This window comes from Rhamphochromis longiceps, linkage group LG23 (genome assembly GCF_057381845.1).
Source record: "Rhamphochromis longiceps isolate RC_006_pf linkage group LG23, R_longiceps_female_GT1.1, whole genome shotgun sequence".
Lineage (NCBI taxonomy): Eukaryota > Metazoa > Chordata > Actinopteri > Cichliformes > Cichlidae > Rhamphochromis > Rhamphochromis longiceps.
The window spans coordinates 6,568,164-6,586,447 of NC_140578.1; the positions used below are offsets into that span (position 1 = coordinate 6,568,164).

Consider the following 18,284-nt stretch of genomic DNA (forward strand, 5'->3'; position numbering starts at 1 on the left):
AATGTTAGTTGAAAAATTGCTGAGTTAGTGGACGAGGATTGGCATGTGTTCCTGCTCAGAAACGAGGAAGTGAGAGATCTTTGAAGATATTCTGAAAGGTTTTGTGGCATGTTACACCCCGGCCTAGGCAACCGGGGTGCAACGTAGAAAAACAAAGATAAGGAAAATAAAACCACGAAGGCTCTCCACCAAAATCCCCAAAACGAAAATATCCCATGACGAAAGTATTGACAAACCCATTCACAACTATTTACAACAGACTATTTATTTACAACAAAACACCAAACTATTTACAACACGGGGGAGATCGCGACCATGACACACTGAAACACAGGGTTTAAATACATAGAGGGAGCAATCAGGAAATGGACCACAGGAGGGAAACACAGCTGGGGCAAATTAGAACTGACGAGACAGGGAAAATGTAAACTGAACACACTAAGATAACACAGACTTTCAAAGTAAAGCAGGAAATACATAAGTCATGCAAAAACAAAACACTGACACACCGAAACGTAACATTTCCCCCTACCCAAAAATCAAACATGTAACCCCAAGTGAAAAGTTTGATGCAGACAAACGAAGGCTGAAACGAAGGCAGACGAAGCTGATGGAGGCTGGAGCGGTCCCACTGACCCTCCAGCAGACGACGAAGGCTGGAGCGGTCCCTCGGACCCTCCAGCGAAGGCGGATGAAGGCTGGAGCGGTCCCACGGACCCTCCAGCGACGACAAAGGCTGGGGCGGTCCCACGGACCCTCCCCCCAGCGAAGGCGGATGAAGGCAGACGAAGCTGATGGAGGCTGGAGCGGTCCCACGGACCCTCCAGCAGACGACGAAGGCTGGTGCGGTCCCCCGGACCCTCCAGCAGAGGCGGATGAAGGCTGGAGCGGTCCCTCGGATCCTCCAGCGAAGACAGACGAGCAGCTCACTAGCTGCACACATAGACACGCAGCCCACCAGCTGCACACACGGACACGCAGCCCACCAGCTGCACACACGGACACGCAGCCCACCAGCTGCAGAAGGCTGGAGCGGTCCCTCGGATCCTCCAGCGAAGGCGGATGAAGGCTGAAGCGGTCCTCGGACCCTCCAGCGAAGACAGAAGGCCGAAGCTGTCCCTCCTTCGGACCCTCCACCAATCCCGGACGAGCCCCCATATGTTACACCCCGGCCTAGGCAACCGGGGTGCAACGTAGAAAAACAAAGATAAGGAAAATAAAACCACGAAGGCTCTCCACCAAAATCCCCAAAACGAAAATATCCCATGACGAAAGTATTGACAAACCCATTCACAACTATTTACAACAGACTATTTATTTACAACAAAACACCAAACTATTTACAACACGGGGGAGATCGCGACCATGACACACTGAAACACAGGGTTTAAATACATAGAGGGAGCAATCAGGAAATGGACCACAGGAGGGAAACACAGCTGGGGCAAATTAGAACTGACGAGACAGGGAAAATGTAAACTGAACACACTAAGATAACACAGACTTTCAAAGTAAAGCAGGAAATACATAAGTCATGCAAAAACAAAACACTGACACACCGAAACGTAACAGGCAATAATGGCAGGGATTTCAGAGGAGCTGCGTGGAGATGCGCAAAAATTTAAAACGATTATTCAAAACCAGGCAGGCCAACTGGATGCACTTGAGCAGTGTTTAAAGCGAGATAATGTTGTTATTAGAGGATTAATTTAACCACCAAAGGTAAGGGAATGGTGGGCACAATTGGAGTTGAGATTGAGGTCGCTGATTTTAGTTTAAACTACTTGTAGAAAGTATGTGGCTTGCAAAGTGTATTGCCGCTGATGGTGTGTAATAATAAAACGTATTTATTTAGTTTATACTGTCTTTTAAAATTCCCACAGCTATAAACTCCACACTAAACTGGCTCATTATGTATACTGGGGGTTTTCTTTTTGAATAAAGAGTGCAAACAGACTTGTGATGTTTGGTTCTCCAAATTAAAAAAACAGGACTGTGATGTACTACCCCTTAGGCTGTATTGAACATAAACAGACAGATGCCTCACCCTTCCACTTCCCCCTGCATATTGTCCTGATCCACCGGTCTGTATCGGTGCTGAAGACAAGTCTTTGTGGTCTCACAACAGAGCCTCATCCATCTGTCTGAACCTTGAGTGTTTTTGGCTTTGGGTGCAAAACTGAGAGCTGAGCCACAGCTATGTCATGGAAACTTGTGAACTTGGTCTTGAACCCGGCCAAAGACAATAGATCAGATACAGACAAACACGATTCTAGCTCTGTGTTTTGTTCCATCTTCCTTTCGCTTTATTCTGCTCCCAATGTTTTCACTTCTACTCTTTCCTCCTCATCTGATAGTCAGCAGGTGGGCTTTTTGACCTCAAGCACACTATGAAAATAAGGTGCTGTATCCTCCCCACCTGTTATTTTCTTTTTTCCTTTTTAACTCTCCAGCACCTCTTTGATAAATGAGTAGAGATGATTCATATCCCAGGCAGATGTGTTTCTCTATCATTTCAAAGAATCCATTTAGATTTGTGGTACTGAGAATGATCTCTTTCCTGTCGCCTTTGTCAGGTTTCCCACTAGTTGGGTCTAGGCTTGCACACAGACTTGCTTGCACATGCCTGAAGTTACGCATCTTGCATCACCAACTGTCAGTCTGGGTATTAATTCATTCTGTGCAGCCTTTTTGTATGCATGCGAAATTATTGCAGGTGTTGAGATTAATGGATTTTTTGTTTATTTTTTTATTTAGGTTTTTATGAAAACATCTAACATTTCCACTCTGAGAGCAAATGGTGGAATTTAACTAAATAAGAAATGTGCTTAATATCTAAAGTGATAAACTTGAATACTTTCTAAAAGGCAAACTGACAAAATGGTAAACCTTAATGTCACAAGGAGTTTATTTGACACAAATGGATAGAATAGACAAATATGAACATAAGAAAGTTTATTTTCTTTCTTCCTTTTAAAAAAAAAAAAAAATCTCTTCAACTACATATGCTTCACAGCCATAGACGATATAAAAGATGGATGTTGCTACTGTGAAGCCTCCAGGAAAGGATTTTCGCCATCACCATCTCAGGGTTTTGGAGTGAGATGTGCTGAGAAACGGGGCAGGTCTAATTGTGAAACACACATCCCCATTGGCTAACGACTTGGCACTCACAAGCCAGTGAACATCCTCTAGATAATCATTTATCATAGACCAGGATTTACAAAATTGATCAAAATCAAAAGAAAGGAAAATTGAGAATTTATGGGTCCAAACATGATGATTTGCTGCGATGCTTGATCTACAGCTGGACTTGAAATTAGCCTATTTTATTTGCTTTTTACTATTTTAAACACCCCAAGGCTGCTGTATGTCATGTATTATCAAAGTAGACTTGAATTAGACTGTAATTTTCAAAATTTGCCTTACTAAAAGAATAACTTTTGTCTGAAAAAGTGCCGAATGGTACTGTTTCAAAGAAGGCCCAAACCTATATACAGCTTTCCTCCCCTTCACAATTGTTCTGTTTTGTAATTATTTACACCTGTGAGCAATGCCAGACTCATTTATATGTAATAAGATGCGTCACCATCCTTTCAAGGCATACAGATTTTTCTTTCCCTCACAACTGGCTCTTATGACGGTAACGGTTGCTGCCTCGATGGACAGGCCTGCGTTTGATTCTGTTTTCCACGTGAAACGCTAACTTGAAGGTTTATTTGGATGCCTTTTGTGCTACAGCTGGACTCACATGAAGGTGGGAGAGTTGTAAGGATTTACAAGAGAAGGGGGAGGGTGACATTGCCGCTGGAAACAATGTCATTCCTATTTATAGTCAATAGATGAATGTTTAGTACCACATGGATCCTCTCTGTACTTGTCCTCTGAGAGAACAGCGGCTCGAACCAACAGTGCCGGTGTAACTCAGGCACTTCATATTATAATTTGTGTGTGTGCAGCTAGCCCCTGGCCATGCCTCTCTCTGTGTTTGTGTGTGAGAGAGAGAGGAGGATCAGAAAAGTGGTGTGAGGGGCTCATTCAGGGAGAGCGGAGATGAGGGGACGGAGGGGGGGGAGGGGACTGAAGAGATACAGCTGTTTTTCGAGTCTCAGCTGTTGCTCTTCTTCCATTTGATACAGGCTTGCTTTTCCCCTTTCAAACACACACCCTAACTAGAAGCACAGCGCTGCATTGTTCTGTCTTGTGAGTAAAAGATAAAATAATCAATCTTTCATAGCTGCTATCAGATGGGAATACAGAGTACTTTCCATATTAGTATGAGAGACAGCAATGACCAGATTTGGAAAAATCTGCCTCTGCTGCTTGACTCTCCGTCTCTGCAGATAATTCGGATGGGTTCAGTTTGATATTTATTTCTTTTTCTGGTTATTCTCATCCTCTGCCTCATTTTTCTCCCCCTTGGCCAGTGTGTGGGTGTCATATTTTAGTCTCCCCTGTGACCTCTGACCTAGTGACTTAGAGCGAACAGCTGTGTATGTGTTCACAGGCACACTTGTTAGTTTCTCCCTCGGCCTCTCTCTCTCAGCAGCATTCCCTTTTTTTGTGCGCTTTTAAGTTGTAATTACTCGTTTTATCAGGCCCTGGAGATAGGGCAGTGCCATGTTAAGGGGAAATCATGCATGCAGCACTCCGTGTGACTACGTGTTAATCTGTATGGGAAGCCCGTTACCTCAGTTTTGCTCAGTTAAGCAAAGTGACTTGAATTGTAGATAAAAACTGAAACTTAAGGTCGGTGTTTAAAGCCAAAGCCCTTTCCTCTTTTGTCATACTGAACACTTGGCTTTGCAGACTTATGCACACACAGGATGTAACTCTGACAATAGCTAGCCTGCAGAGTGTTTGTTTTCGAAAAGCCTGCTGAATCTGACGTTAAGTTTTGGCTCGGAGCAGCTCTTTTGTGTCAATAGTCTGAACAGATAAGGAACAACTAAAAGAGGACTGGGTTGTAGGAGGAAGATGAGCTCATTGTTGCAGGGATGCTGAAATCTTCTGTTTGTTTGGAATGTCTTATTTAGTGGATTATACAGCACACTGAAGGAGAATATCCTTCTTACGCTCTCAGTAAAGCTCACTGATTTGATCTTTGATCTCATCCTGCCTCATAAAGGCACTTTTTTTTTTTTTTTTTTGTGGTTAAAGTTTGGCTATGAGGTAGGCCTGCTTACTTGGGGCCAAAAATACAGCGCTTGTTTGTTGTTGAATGGTTTCTTTTGAAATATGCATTTGTTGAAATTAATAGAAAAATAATATTAGTGTTTCTTGGTAATTGCTGTAAAGACAAAAGCAAAAGACAACATGAGAGCAATGTTGAAAAAGGTAATGCAGAAAAAGAATAGTTTTATCCTTATTATCCGTCATGGCTAATTCTAATTAATTTAAAATTTCAGTCCCTTATAAAGCCATACTTGTGCCAAAAAAAACTGGCACCAAAAGCTGATGGTTGGAGCGTGTGCACAAATTAGATTCAAATTATAACAGTTGTTGATGGAGAAGCATTAAGATCTTGTGCGCCCCCCCCCCCCCCCCCCCTTTTTTTTTTTCTTCTGTTCTTTAAATGCAACTATGATTCTGCATTTATGGTTTGGAGATGTGTCCCCTCCTGACCAGCTTCCTGTGCAGGGATATAGAGTTTGGCATGTCTAAAAGGAGGTTTTGTTGTACCAGCACCGTGGGAGTTTGTGCGTATTCCTGTGCTGACATAATTGTATGGTTTGTCAGGTTGCAGCATGCAATGTCTTTTAGCTGTGAGGGCCCACCCGGTATCCAGTCCTGGGAAAGGCTGTGTTTTTCTTTTTGTGGTACCATCAGTGTAGATGTGGCAGAGTCTCATTTTTGTGCATGGACCATTTCTTTGTTGCTCCACCATTGATATGTGGTCATTTCTTAACTTAAAGAATGAAAATATGTTCACATATTTAATACTAACATCGTAGACTGGGTTAACAAGTTGTAAAGATGGGAATTTGTGTGTGATTTGATTGAAACTGATCATTAAATCCTCACAATCAGATTCAGCATCTGGGTTGCAAGTTCTTCTTACAGTTTAACAGTAGTTCACTTAATGTTTCGAACACCAGGTGACCTTTAGGAAAAAGTTTGACTGAAATCGTTCAAACTCAGGCAGGAACTATTACCCTGGTTTTTATCTGTTCATCAGAATAAAAGCCAAGCAGTTTTGCTCTCAAGATCGGCCACAGTAAGCTTTGCTTTGTCATCAGTAAAGCGCCCACAAAGCTTAAAGTTTTGTTCCTTTTGCAGGTTTTTGTTCTTTTGTTAAGTAAACTTTTAGGGCCTTTTTTTTTTTTTTTTTTTTTTTTAAAACAAAAAGCAACAACAGAAAGGAGCCATTGACTGAGAGGGAGAGGAAAAAACTCTACACTAAACTCCTGTGACTAAAATTTCAGATGGCATATTTACAGCACTGATTTAAAGCTGTGCATAGGCAAAACAGATGCTAAGAGAAGGAGATGGTTTCTTTTTGTAGTTTCAAATTTAGGGCTCACATCAGGCCGGACTGAAAGCTTGTCTACCTGAAGGTAAATGATTCATTTCTGATCATGTGATTAGAATTCTTTCTCCAGTCTTTCAGCCTGTTGCTTTACATTTCATGGAACAACTGAGAAACATTAATGGCATGAAATCAGTCTATAATAGTAGAATATATGTTCCTACCTGTATTTGAAATGGTTCTTCTTTTCTCTTAATGCAGCAGGTTCTTCAGGCTCCCTCATGTCCACACACAGAGAATCAGAATCAGAAGACTTTATTTATCCCTAAGGGGCAATTAACAAACAACAGAGAGAATACAGTGATAAAGCAAAGCTACCCAATAACACTGTGAACCAAAGACTTTATGAGAACTTCAAGAGGTTAATAAAGATAAAATAAAAAAAAAAGAACAGAAAAAGGGGCAAGAGAAAAACCTGTCACACCTTGCATTCTAAAGTAATTGTTTCCAAAGCATTTTTTGTCCACCTTTCAATATGATTGTAATCTACAATTACCTTCTTTGAATGTGAACTTGAGTCAGTTCGGAAGTAGGGTTAGCATTAACAATCTCCGGAAATTTTATTTTTTTGTTTCCAACATGATGCGTCATTGGCCCTAAATGATAGCAAGGGGAAGAGCAACCTTTGTGAAGGGGAAATGAAACGATTAGTGTTGCAAACCACCAATACAAATAAAATACCTGGGAATAAGGAAAAAGTCAGTGGAAACTATTGAAAATGCTACTTTCCTCATTGCTTCTGCTTTATTGGCGACGTCAGCAGCCCTCAGCCTGTTTGCATCATCTGACAGAAGTTGGCTAATACTCGTGCAGTACCACTTTGAACAGGTACTTGGAAACCAAGCATTTCTTTCACATTGAGAAAATGCTCAGGCCATTTTAAAAGAGCATGGGACCTGAAGTGGAGGTAGCAAGACTTTTTCTTTTCCTTTTAACTGTGTGAAACTGTCTGAGAAGATGATAAGGGGGTCCTTTTATGCTACTGGACTATAAACAAAAGAAAATGCAGATCCAGATTCCCACAGATGTGCCTTAATTTAAAGGATTGACAACATGTCTGATGGCATAGAAGCTGCTTTTTGCAGTGGTTAAAATCTTTTTCTTGTGGGCACAACATATGCCTAATAGAGCAGGGCGATATAACATTGTGCATGGAAGTTATATAAAAATGTAACAGTGCAAATGCAAATTCCTTGCTGACAGTTTAACCAAAAGGCATTTCCAGTGGAAACTGGCCAACATATCCTCAGCATAACCATGTAGAATATTCACAAAACTTAAAAAGAGGTTATACACACACAATACGGTAATATTATGTTGAAGCACAGTACGTATCACTCCGCGGGGCTCCTGCCTATGATAGCCGTAATCCTCCGACAATCCATCAAGCGGTGTGGGTTCGTATCATAGCAAAGTCGTACTAAAACAGTTGGCAGATTTTCGAGCGCCGTGTACCACATAAAATCGTTTCAAGGTCAGTAAACACAACCAGAATCCAAGCATAAGGCACACGGGATTATAAGGGGCACTGTCGATTTTCAGAAAAATCAAAGGATTGATTTTAAGTGTATTTTCCAAAAAACACGGTAATAACAACGGCCCGCTAGCATGCTCTACCAAAAATAGTGTTTTGTTGTGTATCTGACGGACTAAAGCTAAACCAGTTCCACACCACTGAAGTTGCAGCATTTTTACAAAACAATTCTGGTTCATCTGTTTCATTCAACGATCCGCTTTCGCCCTTCTCGTTCTCTGTCACCACCGTGCTTTTTCCACCATATGCGTATGAAAACAAAGGCACTGCAAATGCGCGTTTTACCCATATTCTATCGCGATATTTCATTCTCTTACCGTTGCCCAACATTAAACCAGTATTACTGTGAACGGTATGATATAGGGCTGTGCGATATGACAAAAATCTCATATAAGACATTTATCGTCCTGACAACGATATAAATCACAAAAATTTAATATTTTCTGTAAATTCTGTGAATCTCGGGCAACTCGACTTGCGTTTAGTTTTTCCAGCTGGGCGTCCTTTACCTGGATTCCAGTGTTTTAAGTGATGCATGAAACTAGGGCTGCTCGATTATGGCAAAAATGACAATCACGATTATTTTCACTGAAATTGAGATCTCGATTATTTGACAATATTTATTTAACAATAACAATGTATTGAATAATGACTTTAAAGATTGTCAAAAATAATATAAAATAGTGCAAATACTGATAACAGTGCAAATGTTTGCAATATAAAACATAAATGAAAAATGTAAACATCTATGTTTAGTGAACTTTGCAGTGTTGCTCTGTGGTGCAGCTACGACACCGTAGCAAAGTTTACACACTGTGTCTACTTGATCCACGTCTGACTCCGTGAACCCATAATGTTTCCACACCACTTTTTTTTTTTTTTTTACCTCTTTTCAACCAACGGCAGTCACTCTCCTCTCCAAATAACTTCTGCTTAGCTTTCCGAGCTTCCCTCGGGTCCTCTTAATTGTTGTGACGCGTGTTCGAAATGCAGAGCGGTGCGCTTGATTTGCCACAACGGAGAGTAAAGCACGAGGGAGGTGCTAATAATCGGCTCAGTCATTTTTAATGATCGTTGAAAGCCCAGATCGTAATCGAGATTAAAATTCGATTAATTGAGCAGCCCTACATGAAACTATACATTTTTAGACACAAGTTGTAACGGCCACCATTTTCTCTCAAAGTTTGAGTCTAAGGTTAATTTTTTAGCACTTGATGGCTTTTTTTTTTTTTTTTGCTTCTCATCCGTAAACTCTCTGCATACTCTTTCATGTGATTCACTTTATTTTGAAAAGTCTCAACAGGATCTTGAGCTTTATTGTGAAAGGTTTACGTGGAAAACAAACAAGCGGACAGCGGAGCCACGCGATGGTTTTACCGTCATTGTTGCTAACGAAAACCGGTAAAAACAGGCACTTGTCTGCCCATAGTGTATAAGAGAAAGAGAGAACTTTAAGAAGTTAATATAGCCACTAAGGTGACTGTCAAAACGATGAAAAATATTGCTGTAAACAGTTTATTTTACGACATCACAAAACAAACGATAGCATAATAGGAAACGATAGACGTTTTTATATCGTCATCTGATATATCGTTATATCAAACAGCCCTAGTATGATATGGCCCAGCCCTAATGCCTAATGATCACTATCCTATGATCTATAGTGCCTCTTTATTTTATCTTAACCTTAGAGCTCCCAAGTTTGAGAATGAAGGATTTGTGCTTCCCTTCCCTTCCCTTCCCTTCTTTTTTTTTTTTTTTTTTTTTTTTTTTTTTTTAAATAGGAGAGGTGATTATCCAACTTCTTATCTTCTGAAAATTTGGTCAAAAAATTACATGTGCAACATTACAGATGCAGTGGCTTGCTGTGCTGGAGTTTGGGCCCTGCTCATGTGTCTCTTGTTTACATATTTACACAAACCAGTTGCCACACACTGATAGATTATGACTTTATATAAGAGACTGTATTATCTTTTTTCTTCTACACATACGATGAAATATCGCCTTAGCCCCAAAGTGTCTTTTGATGATCTGACACTAAAATGCCTCTGCATTATGCAGTTCAGATGGCAAAGTTGATCAAGCCAACTTATCACCACATGTTGGCTCCAGACAGATGGTTTCTTTCTGCAAAAGCAGTTTATTAGCCACATGATTTTATTCAGCTCTGAGACTGCCACCACCCACACGTCATCTCCGCTCAGCCCACTGATGTGTCATCATGTTCTTAAGCAAGAATCTGTGGTGGAATGCCGCTCATTGTGATGCACCGGGGTCTGTCACTAAGGTGTGATTGATTGATCAATAATAAATGTCTATCCTGTGAGGCTTTCATACTGACAGAAAATTTGTTCATACAGCTATCAGTGTGCTTTTTTTTTGTTTTGCTTTTTTTGTCCATGTTGTTACTGATGAGAGTAGTAAGTGGTGATTAGCTGGACATTATGGACAATGCTGGGCATCCTCTGCACACGGCCATAAACAACCGGAGGAGTCTGTTCAGTGACAGGTTGCTTAATATATATACTGCATAATATAACGATTTCACTCAGCAATTGTGTCTTTACTTGGTGTCCAACAAGAGGTTTCACTCTTGTGCCAGCCCTCAGAGACTCATAGAGGAAGACATAGAGATCATATCAGTTTCCTCTAAGCATTACTGCTCTGACTGACTGCTCTGTTGCCCTATATTGTTACCATGTCCTTTCCTTGTTTAATAGTCCATGCAGGGAATGACCACAGACAACAGTACTGCTGCCAGCTTCTCGCTTCCTCTGCTTCCTCTCCCTCCCCGCTTCCTCTCCTACTTTTTTTTTTCCTTTCTTTCTTTCCTCACTCAACTGTCACCATGCTCAGGTCGCCCAGGCCTCAGCAGCAGAGTTGAACTTGGTCCGGGCAGCCTGCCTGCTCCCATTTGGGCCACAAATCAGGCTGAAGTCAGCACACACACACAGATACACTCAAACTGTAGGCCCTTTCCCTGCCCACACGTGACAGCCTGCCGCTCTGAGGCCCTGCCACATGCCGCTACTCACAAGCTTGGCACTGTATCCTCTCTTCAGTTCATTTGATGGATAGTCAGATACAGTTATAAAGACCAGTTGGGCCTTGTATTTGCTTTTGGCAGCTGAGGTTTTGTAGTATTTCATGATTTCAGAGGTTGCTTATAGCTGTAAGTAAAAGCTAGGTCACTGTAAAATGTTAACTATAGATGTTATCTATGTCTGTGAGCATTGTACCTACAGAGCCTGCCTGTGTCACTGGGGGATGTGCGATGAGAAAAGACAGAAGACAGCCTGTCTTTAAAGCGTGAGCTCTAATTATCCCCCTGAAAGCTGTAGAGATCAAGCAAGCAGGGGTGAAAGAGCAAGGGAGGAAAGTTTATCTAAAACATTATTTATTTTTATTTTTAGAAAAACATCAACACTGGCTTAGAATTGGGTTTAGATGTGTGACATGTACGCCCCCTCCCTCCCAAAACAAAAAACACGATCAGCTGATCAGAATCACAATCAGCTGACGGCCATAAAAATGTTTAGACAACTGAAAGACTTGTTGAAGGCATTTAATTGTACGTACAGAAGGTAATTACTTTATATTGTGATATATTCATTATAATTCAGAAATAATTTTATATGGACAGTTGTCTTGAATACCTTTTTTTTTTTTTTTTTTTTTTTTTTTTTTTTACCTGATATAAAATACACATTTTGTGTTGTTGCTGATGAAGCTATATTGGCCTTTTTTAAAATTCAGACACTGCACACTGATTGGAGGGGGGGATTTGACTCAAATAAGGTTAAAAGTTAAATGTTTTGAAAAAGTGCAGGTGTATTTACAAGTGTAAAATTGATCATCACTTTTTTTGTGCTTCATGTCCTACTTTTTTTAAGACCCTCTTTGTCCTCGGCTGTCTATCTTTCCACTACATCACAGTAATTTCCCGTCACAAATAGACGCAGATGCTCATAAAATGATGGCCCACTATGATAGATGGTACATTGCTGTTAATTCACTGTCTGGAAAATCTGTGGTGTCACTGGGTTCATTGCCTATTGATTTTCTGAAGAAGGAAAAAAACAAAAAAAACCCAACGTGCTTTTGTTAGATGATACGGCACCATTAAACTTATTTTCTTTTTGTTTGCATTATGTTGCTCTAATAAATCAGATGCATGCGAGCGTCTTGTCTGGAAGAGTGGCTGTATTTGGGGTATAGAATTATCTTCTCACTTCCTCTTGTGCGAACTTAATAAAAACTGTATCGACCGAGCAACGGGAATACCGCATGCTGTAATAGCAAACTGGGGAATTACTCAAAAGTATAGCCTGTGTGTGTCTCTGTGTGTGTCATAAAATGCAGAAAGTCCCTGCACCCCTGACTGGTGTTTAAAATTTGAGTAGATGGAGAACATTGCTTTTATGTTCACATCAAAGTGTAATTGTAGTGTTATGACAGTTTTTGGTTTCGGTCCTCCTGTTCCTATAAATGTTTTCCCTTATCCACTTCTGCTGGTCTAAACTGCCATGGAGTTACCACTGTCCCGTTATTGACCTTCATGAAGGGCTGAACATCACTGGCATGTTAAGTGATCATGTGAAGGGGCTGTTAGTCGTGTTCCCTCGACAACACACACAGACATTATTGTCCCTCTGCAGGCATTGTCACCAACTTCTGCTTATACAGCCAACCTGCTGAGTGAAAGTGGTGTATATCGATCCATGGCGACACGCTGCTGTAGTGCGTGTGCGAGAGTGTGTGTGAGTGAGAGAGAGAGATAGAGATCGTCCGGGCTTCTCTTAGCTCCAGATCAATACTGTCCTGCTGTCCCCTAGGAGGCTTGATGAGAGCCCAGAGAAAGCGAGAACAACCTTGACTCAGTCTTCCATGGCATCGCATTAAATGAAATGCTACCAACAAGCTCTCTGGTGATTAGCAAGCTTCACATAATGCATGAGCAAAATTAAAAGTAACACTTTCTCTGTTTCTGTAAAGCAGTAGTGAACAGGAAATACAGTCATGTAAGAAGTCTGGAGGCAAGACGGAAGACATGGTTTGCACTTGATGTGTGTGCTTGGCTGCAGATGGTCTGCAATAGGAGTTTATGAGGATATGGGTTTTTGAGGAGTGAGGCTGACAAGATATTATAATATTTTAAAACTATACTGCAGCAAGAACTCAGCCATATAGAGCCATTTCATGTAATAATTTATATAACTTCCATTGCTAAGTGCTGCTGTAATTTTGAGTAATTGTTATGTTACTGTTATTTGTCAAAGCACATTTGCTTTTGTATAATTTGCCCTGTTGTTAATACCATATTATACCAAATTTCCCCTTGTGGGACAATTAAAGGATTATTCTATTCTATGCTGCTTTTTATAGCTTCTTTTTAATGTTTAGATTATTTGAGTGATTTAAAAAATACAGGTAGTAGGTCCTGCGTTTTTATATCTTAAAATTTGAATGTGCAGTGAAGTGTTTCATCTACAGATTTACCCACTCGGAACGTTTTCTTTTCATATGGTAAAGAGGCCTATGATATATTTGAATGGTGGAGGGATAATTTGCTTTAGAGTTTAAACTTGGACGGTGTGAATGGTATGTATGCGTACTGTGTACTAAAGAGAAGGGGACAGCAGCACAGCTTAATGGGCTGTCACATCCCTCAGTGCACACCTCAACACACTGACCCACTTTGGCTCTCTGACTTTGGCGCATCTGCGGCATGCTTTTCAAACGCATCAAGCCCCACTTCTGCTAGGCAGAGCAGAAAGCACATGTCTGTACTGAGCATGTAGACCGTGACGAAGAAGAGGTACTGCAGTTTTTATCATAAAGCACAGCGGAGGAGAAAAAGACTTGTTTTCAAATGACTGTGCGCTTCAGAGGAAATGCTTCCATTATTGTTTGCTTGCTAACAAGACCTCCCTTAGAGAGAGAGAGAGACACACACACACACACACACACACACACACACACACACACTTTAATGTTTAATAGTGAGAACAGATTGAGAACCGATGCTCGGCCTGCAGGACTGTTGGGTGTCAAAGAAAAGGCCTTTAGTTCTTTAGACGGAGACTGGCAGGGTTGGCTCAGTGTTTCTGTTAACACTAAATGCTACACAAGTCTCGTGTGATCCTTTATTCAGTCTCACAGCTTGTGACCTTTCCTCGATCACACAGATCCGTGTTGGTCCTGCACATACCCATTGTGCTCATTTCCAACTCCCTCTTTTTATTCTTGGACTTCACTGGAGTAGCTTTACATGATTGTTCTAAAGAACCTTTTTTTGTTTTGTTTTTTTAAATTTAAATCTTACCTTGAGTGCCCCCCCCCCCCCCCTCCCAGTTTATCCATCGTCTGAAACAAGCCTTTTTAGCCCTGTTCCTATGATAGTTTGCACCTTCCTTTCTTCTTCTTATTGTAAGCATACATACAACAAAAGTAAATAGGACACACATGTGAGTCAACTCTCTGCATGGAGTATTTTAATGCCAGGTGTTTACTGTTTCCATGATGCTGGGCCATCTGGGATGCACTGCTACAGATTTGTCATGTAAGATGTTTTGTGTAAGACACCCGTCTAGAGCAGTTCCATGGGTGTATGGGTACTGTAACAGAGTTACAGCCACCCCATGTATATATCATATTTTCACCAGATTAAGACGTGGAACTTTCCGTGCTTCTAACGAATGAATGACTAAAATAATCTGATTATCAATAGTTGATAAATTTTCGCCTCTCACTCCACTCCCACAAACTATCACGTGCAGCGCAAACCCTCAGATTTATTTATCTTAGTGTATGTTTGCATTTCTTACTAATCAGTGCTTCCAGCTTGAATATATAATGCTGCCATAAAATAAGGTTGAGGTGAGGATTAAAAGGACAGGAGATGAGCAGTTTAAGCAGGACCTAGGACATGTCCAATGGAGGTCATGGAAGACCTGTTTTCATGGCTGCTGGAGGTAGGAATGTAAAAGGTCAGTGCACGATGTGGAATGCGTCGTCACATGCACAGATACGCTGGCACGTGCATGACGACAACACACACAAAAACACTCGCTAATACGCATTATGCCCTTCAGTACTGAGGCAGCCTGGGCCTTTTGTGTGTGAACTGCAGTATGTGAATGTCAGAAGGTAGTCTGGAATTCAGTGAATACAAGGAGGGAGAGGCAGCCAATTCACAGAGCGAAGTCTGATTGAACGCCACTTGCTATGCAGTCTTATGAGTCACATTTAGCTTAACGACACGTCCTCTTCTGCAAGCTCCAACACGAGTAGTTCTACTTTCTGTCACTCTTCCTCTTCTTATTCCAGTCGTGCCCTCTGCAAGGTTTATACTTGTGATGTTGAGACGTCAGCCCGTCTTGTTCCCCACACACACCTGTGCCTTATTAGTGCGCACATGTTTTTCTGCCAGCTGACATTATAAACATTCCCTGGGCTTGAACCTCAGAAAGCCCAGCATTATGACACGCCTATGTGGAGTTATGTCATCAAACACAGCACATTTCAGCTCAGCTGACTGTCAGTTGTGTCAGACACAAGGACATTTAAATCAGGAGCACCAGCTAGTTGGGATTGGATAGGGTAAGGCAATGAGTCAGATGTGATTGTTAATAGCGGGAGGTGTGGATATCGGAAGAAGCTGTAAAACTAGATGTAAACTAGCTAGGATGGTTATGGTTAAGGAGTTCTAACAGGACAAAATGAGTGACAGCAGATGAGCAGAAACCTGCTGTTATCAGAGGCTGTTTACACTGCTCTGGGTTGATAACACTTTGACTATAACACGCCGAGGACAGATGTGAGAGCTTGTTAAAGCTGTGTACACAGATGCTATTTCTGTCCTCCTAGCACAGAGATGTTTGTATGTATTTATTTATTTTTTATATTTAACGAGCTGTGTGACGCAGGGGGGAAAAACGAAACCCAAGTGAGGCAAACGTTCATTGTCTTATTTATTTGATTTTATGTATTTATTTGGGGTCATGTCTTTATAGGCTTATCTTAGCCAAAGTTTGAAGTTTATTTTGGATTATGGAAATCTTAATGTAGTGTTTGGGAAAGGTAACAAACAGAAATACTGACTATCGTTATAACCTGGAGGGAATAGGAGATATACCATGCTCCAGTCTAGCACAAGCTTTTATTGCTTATCGTAGTGAGACACCTACTGGCTGATGTGAGTTATGGAAAGAGTCTGGAGGCACAGAGGGAGACAGGATTTCCACTGTGTGGGTTTTTACTCGTGTTCAGAACAATCATGGTGCTTTTTGTTCTTTTCCCCCTTATTTCTTTTGTTCCTGTCTTTCACACACAGACAGCAGAGACCAGCCTTGGAGAACGATAAAACTCGATAGACAGACGAAAACAGAACAACAGCCCAACTTCACTTAAAGCATTATGTACATCTGACACCCATCTGGTAAGTGTGGCTTTTTTTTTTTTCTTCTTTAAAGAATGTCTAGCTTTTTACGTTGCCTGAGGATCAACTTAATTTTTTATTTTATTAAGTCTATGAAAAAATAGATTGATGCTTAACCTCACAAGTGATATTTTTAATAAATGTCTAATTTGAACCTAGATAAAAGGGCAACACACACATCGGTATTGGGCCAGGAAATAAGATAATTACAGATGTAGTATTTTTATATACAGCAGACTCAGACTTGTAAACACAGGCCAGCTATTGCTTCCTGTAGGGTTATGCACTTTGTCAAACAATGTGAGGATAGTTTACATGATATGCCGGCGTTTGCTGGTATATCTGTCTTGTCTTGTCTCGGCAGAACTGTATAAGGAAGTTAATGGAACAGGCCACTTGATGAAAAGACAAACAAGTAGGCAGTCAGGCGCTCACACACCTGCAGGCCTCTGCTGGCCTTCGGTATTCTGAGCAGCTCCTTATTTTTTTATTATTGCTTCTCAGTGTGCTTTTGGCTAATAATGGTCTCCAAGGTGTTTTCAGTGCTGAGCAGACAAGAATATTAAATTGTGGTAGAATATTAATAATATATCACTCAGTGATGTACGAGGATTAGATTGTCTCCAGTTTAATATTTACAGTTCATATTATTATTATTATTATTATTATTAAACGCTTCAATAACCCCTTTGTGTGCGTGCGTACACACACACACACACACACACACACACACACACACACACACACACGTTTACATAGTTATATGTAGGTTGAAAATAAAAGCGTAGAATGGTTTTAAGACTTTAGAACAATGTGTAGATAAAACAACAGCAAAGACAAATGTTTGGTAGCAAATCTGGCCTGGATGGAAGCCAGTGAATTGGTCGGGTAAGCTGTTTACACTCACGGACCACAAGCCCCTTTCACAGAAGATCTTTTCCTAATGCTCACCTTAAGCTCCTTCTGTCCCGTCTTTCCTCAAGCATAGTAAAGGCAGACTATAAATGTGCACATCCATATGGTGTGCACAGGCATTCTGGACCAATAGCTGAACCTCACAACCGTTTAACCAGCATTTCTTTACATCATAACTAATTTCGAGAGGGTACATTTTTCCTTGTAGTTGCGACAGTATGTCTAAATCAACCCATTTCAACCAGTAGATGGCGCTCTGTTCGCAAGATGAGCAGTTTGAATGCTGCTATTAATGATCAGGATATCGTGCGCAATTTGCTCACTGTCATATATTTTGTATATGTTTTCTGTCAGAGGGCCGGGCGGGCTTTGCTGTAGCTGAGGATGATGAATGGTCTCCTGCATTAGAGCTAGATGGTGTGGGAATGATGGACCTCCCTAATGGCCAATCCAGTATCTCCACCAGTGCTGCCACAGTCTCTGAGGTAAGGCCTCATCCACGTCAGTGTTTTAAAATGCAGCCTGTGTATAGCTTAACTATGAAAGGTTTTCGTGTATAATTATTATATATTAGTATTAGTCAGCTGACATATTAAATAATAACATTTTAATATATTATGTTTAGTTTTTCTTGGTGTTCATTTTACAAATCTCAAAACCTTACCAACATCACCACTCTTTTTCATTTGGTAATCCAATTCTCAGAAGCCCAGCCATCAGTTTGTGTGTGTGTTTCTGTGTGTGTGACTTCCAGAAGAGCAGCAGCTCGGAATCTCTCAGTGATAAGGCATCTTCAGAGCTGAAGAAGAGTTTTGACGCAGTTGTGTTCGATGTGCTGAAGGTCACTCCTGAGGAATATGCAGTAA

General features: G+C 41.0%; 1 protein-coding gene across 2 annotated transcripts in view; it reads left to right on the forward strand.

Annotated features, from left to right (window-relative positions):
- The window catches only part of ralgps2 (Ral GEF with PH domain and SH3 binding motif 2), a 75,509-nt gene that overhangs the window by 8,482 nt on the left and 48,743 nt on the right, over window positions 1-18,284 (forward strand). For both annotated transcript variants that reach the window (XM_085397875.1, XM_085397876.1), the window contains exons 2-4: window positions 16,399-16,503; window positions 17,773-17,903; window positions 18,173-18,280. In XM_085397875.1, the coding sequence (XP_085254001.1) occupies window positions 17,844-17,903; window positions 18,173-18,280 (168 nt within the window). In that variant the 5' untranslated portion in view covers window positions 16,399-16,503; window positions 17,773-17,843. The remainder of the gene's footprint in view (window positions 1-16,398; window positions 16,504-17,772; window positions 17,904-18,172; window positions 18,281-18,284) is intronic.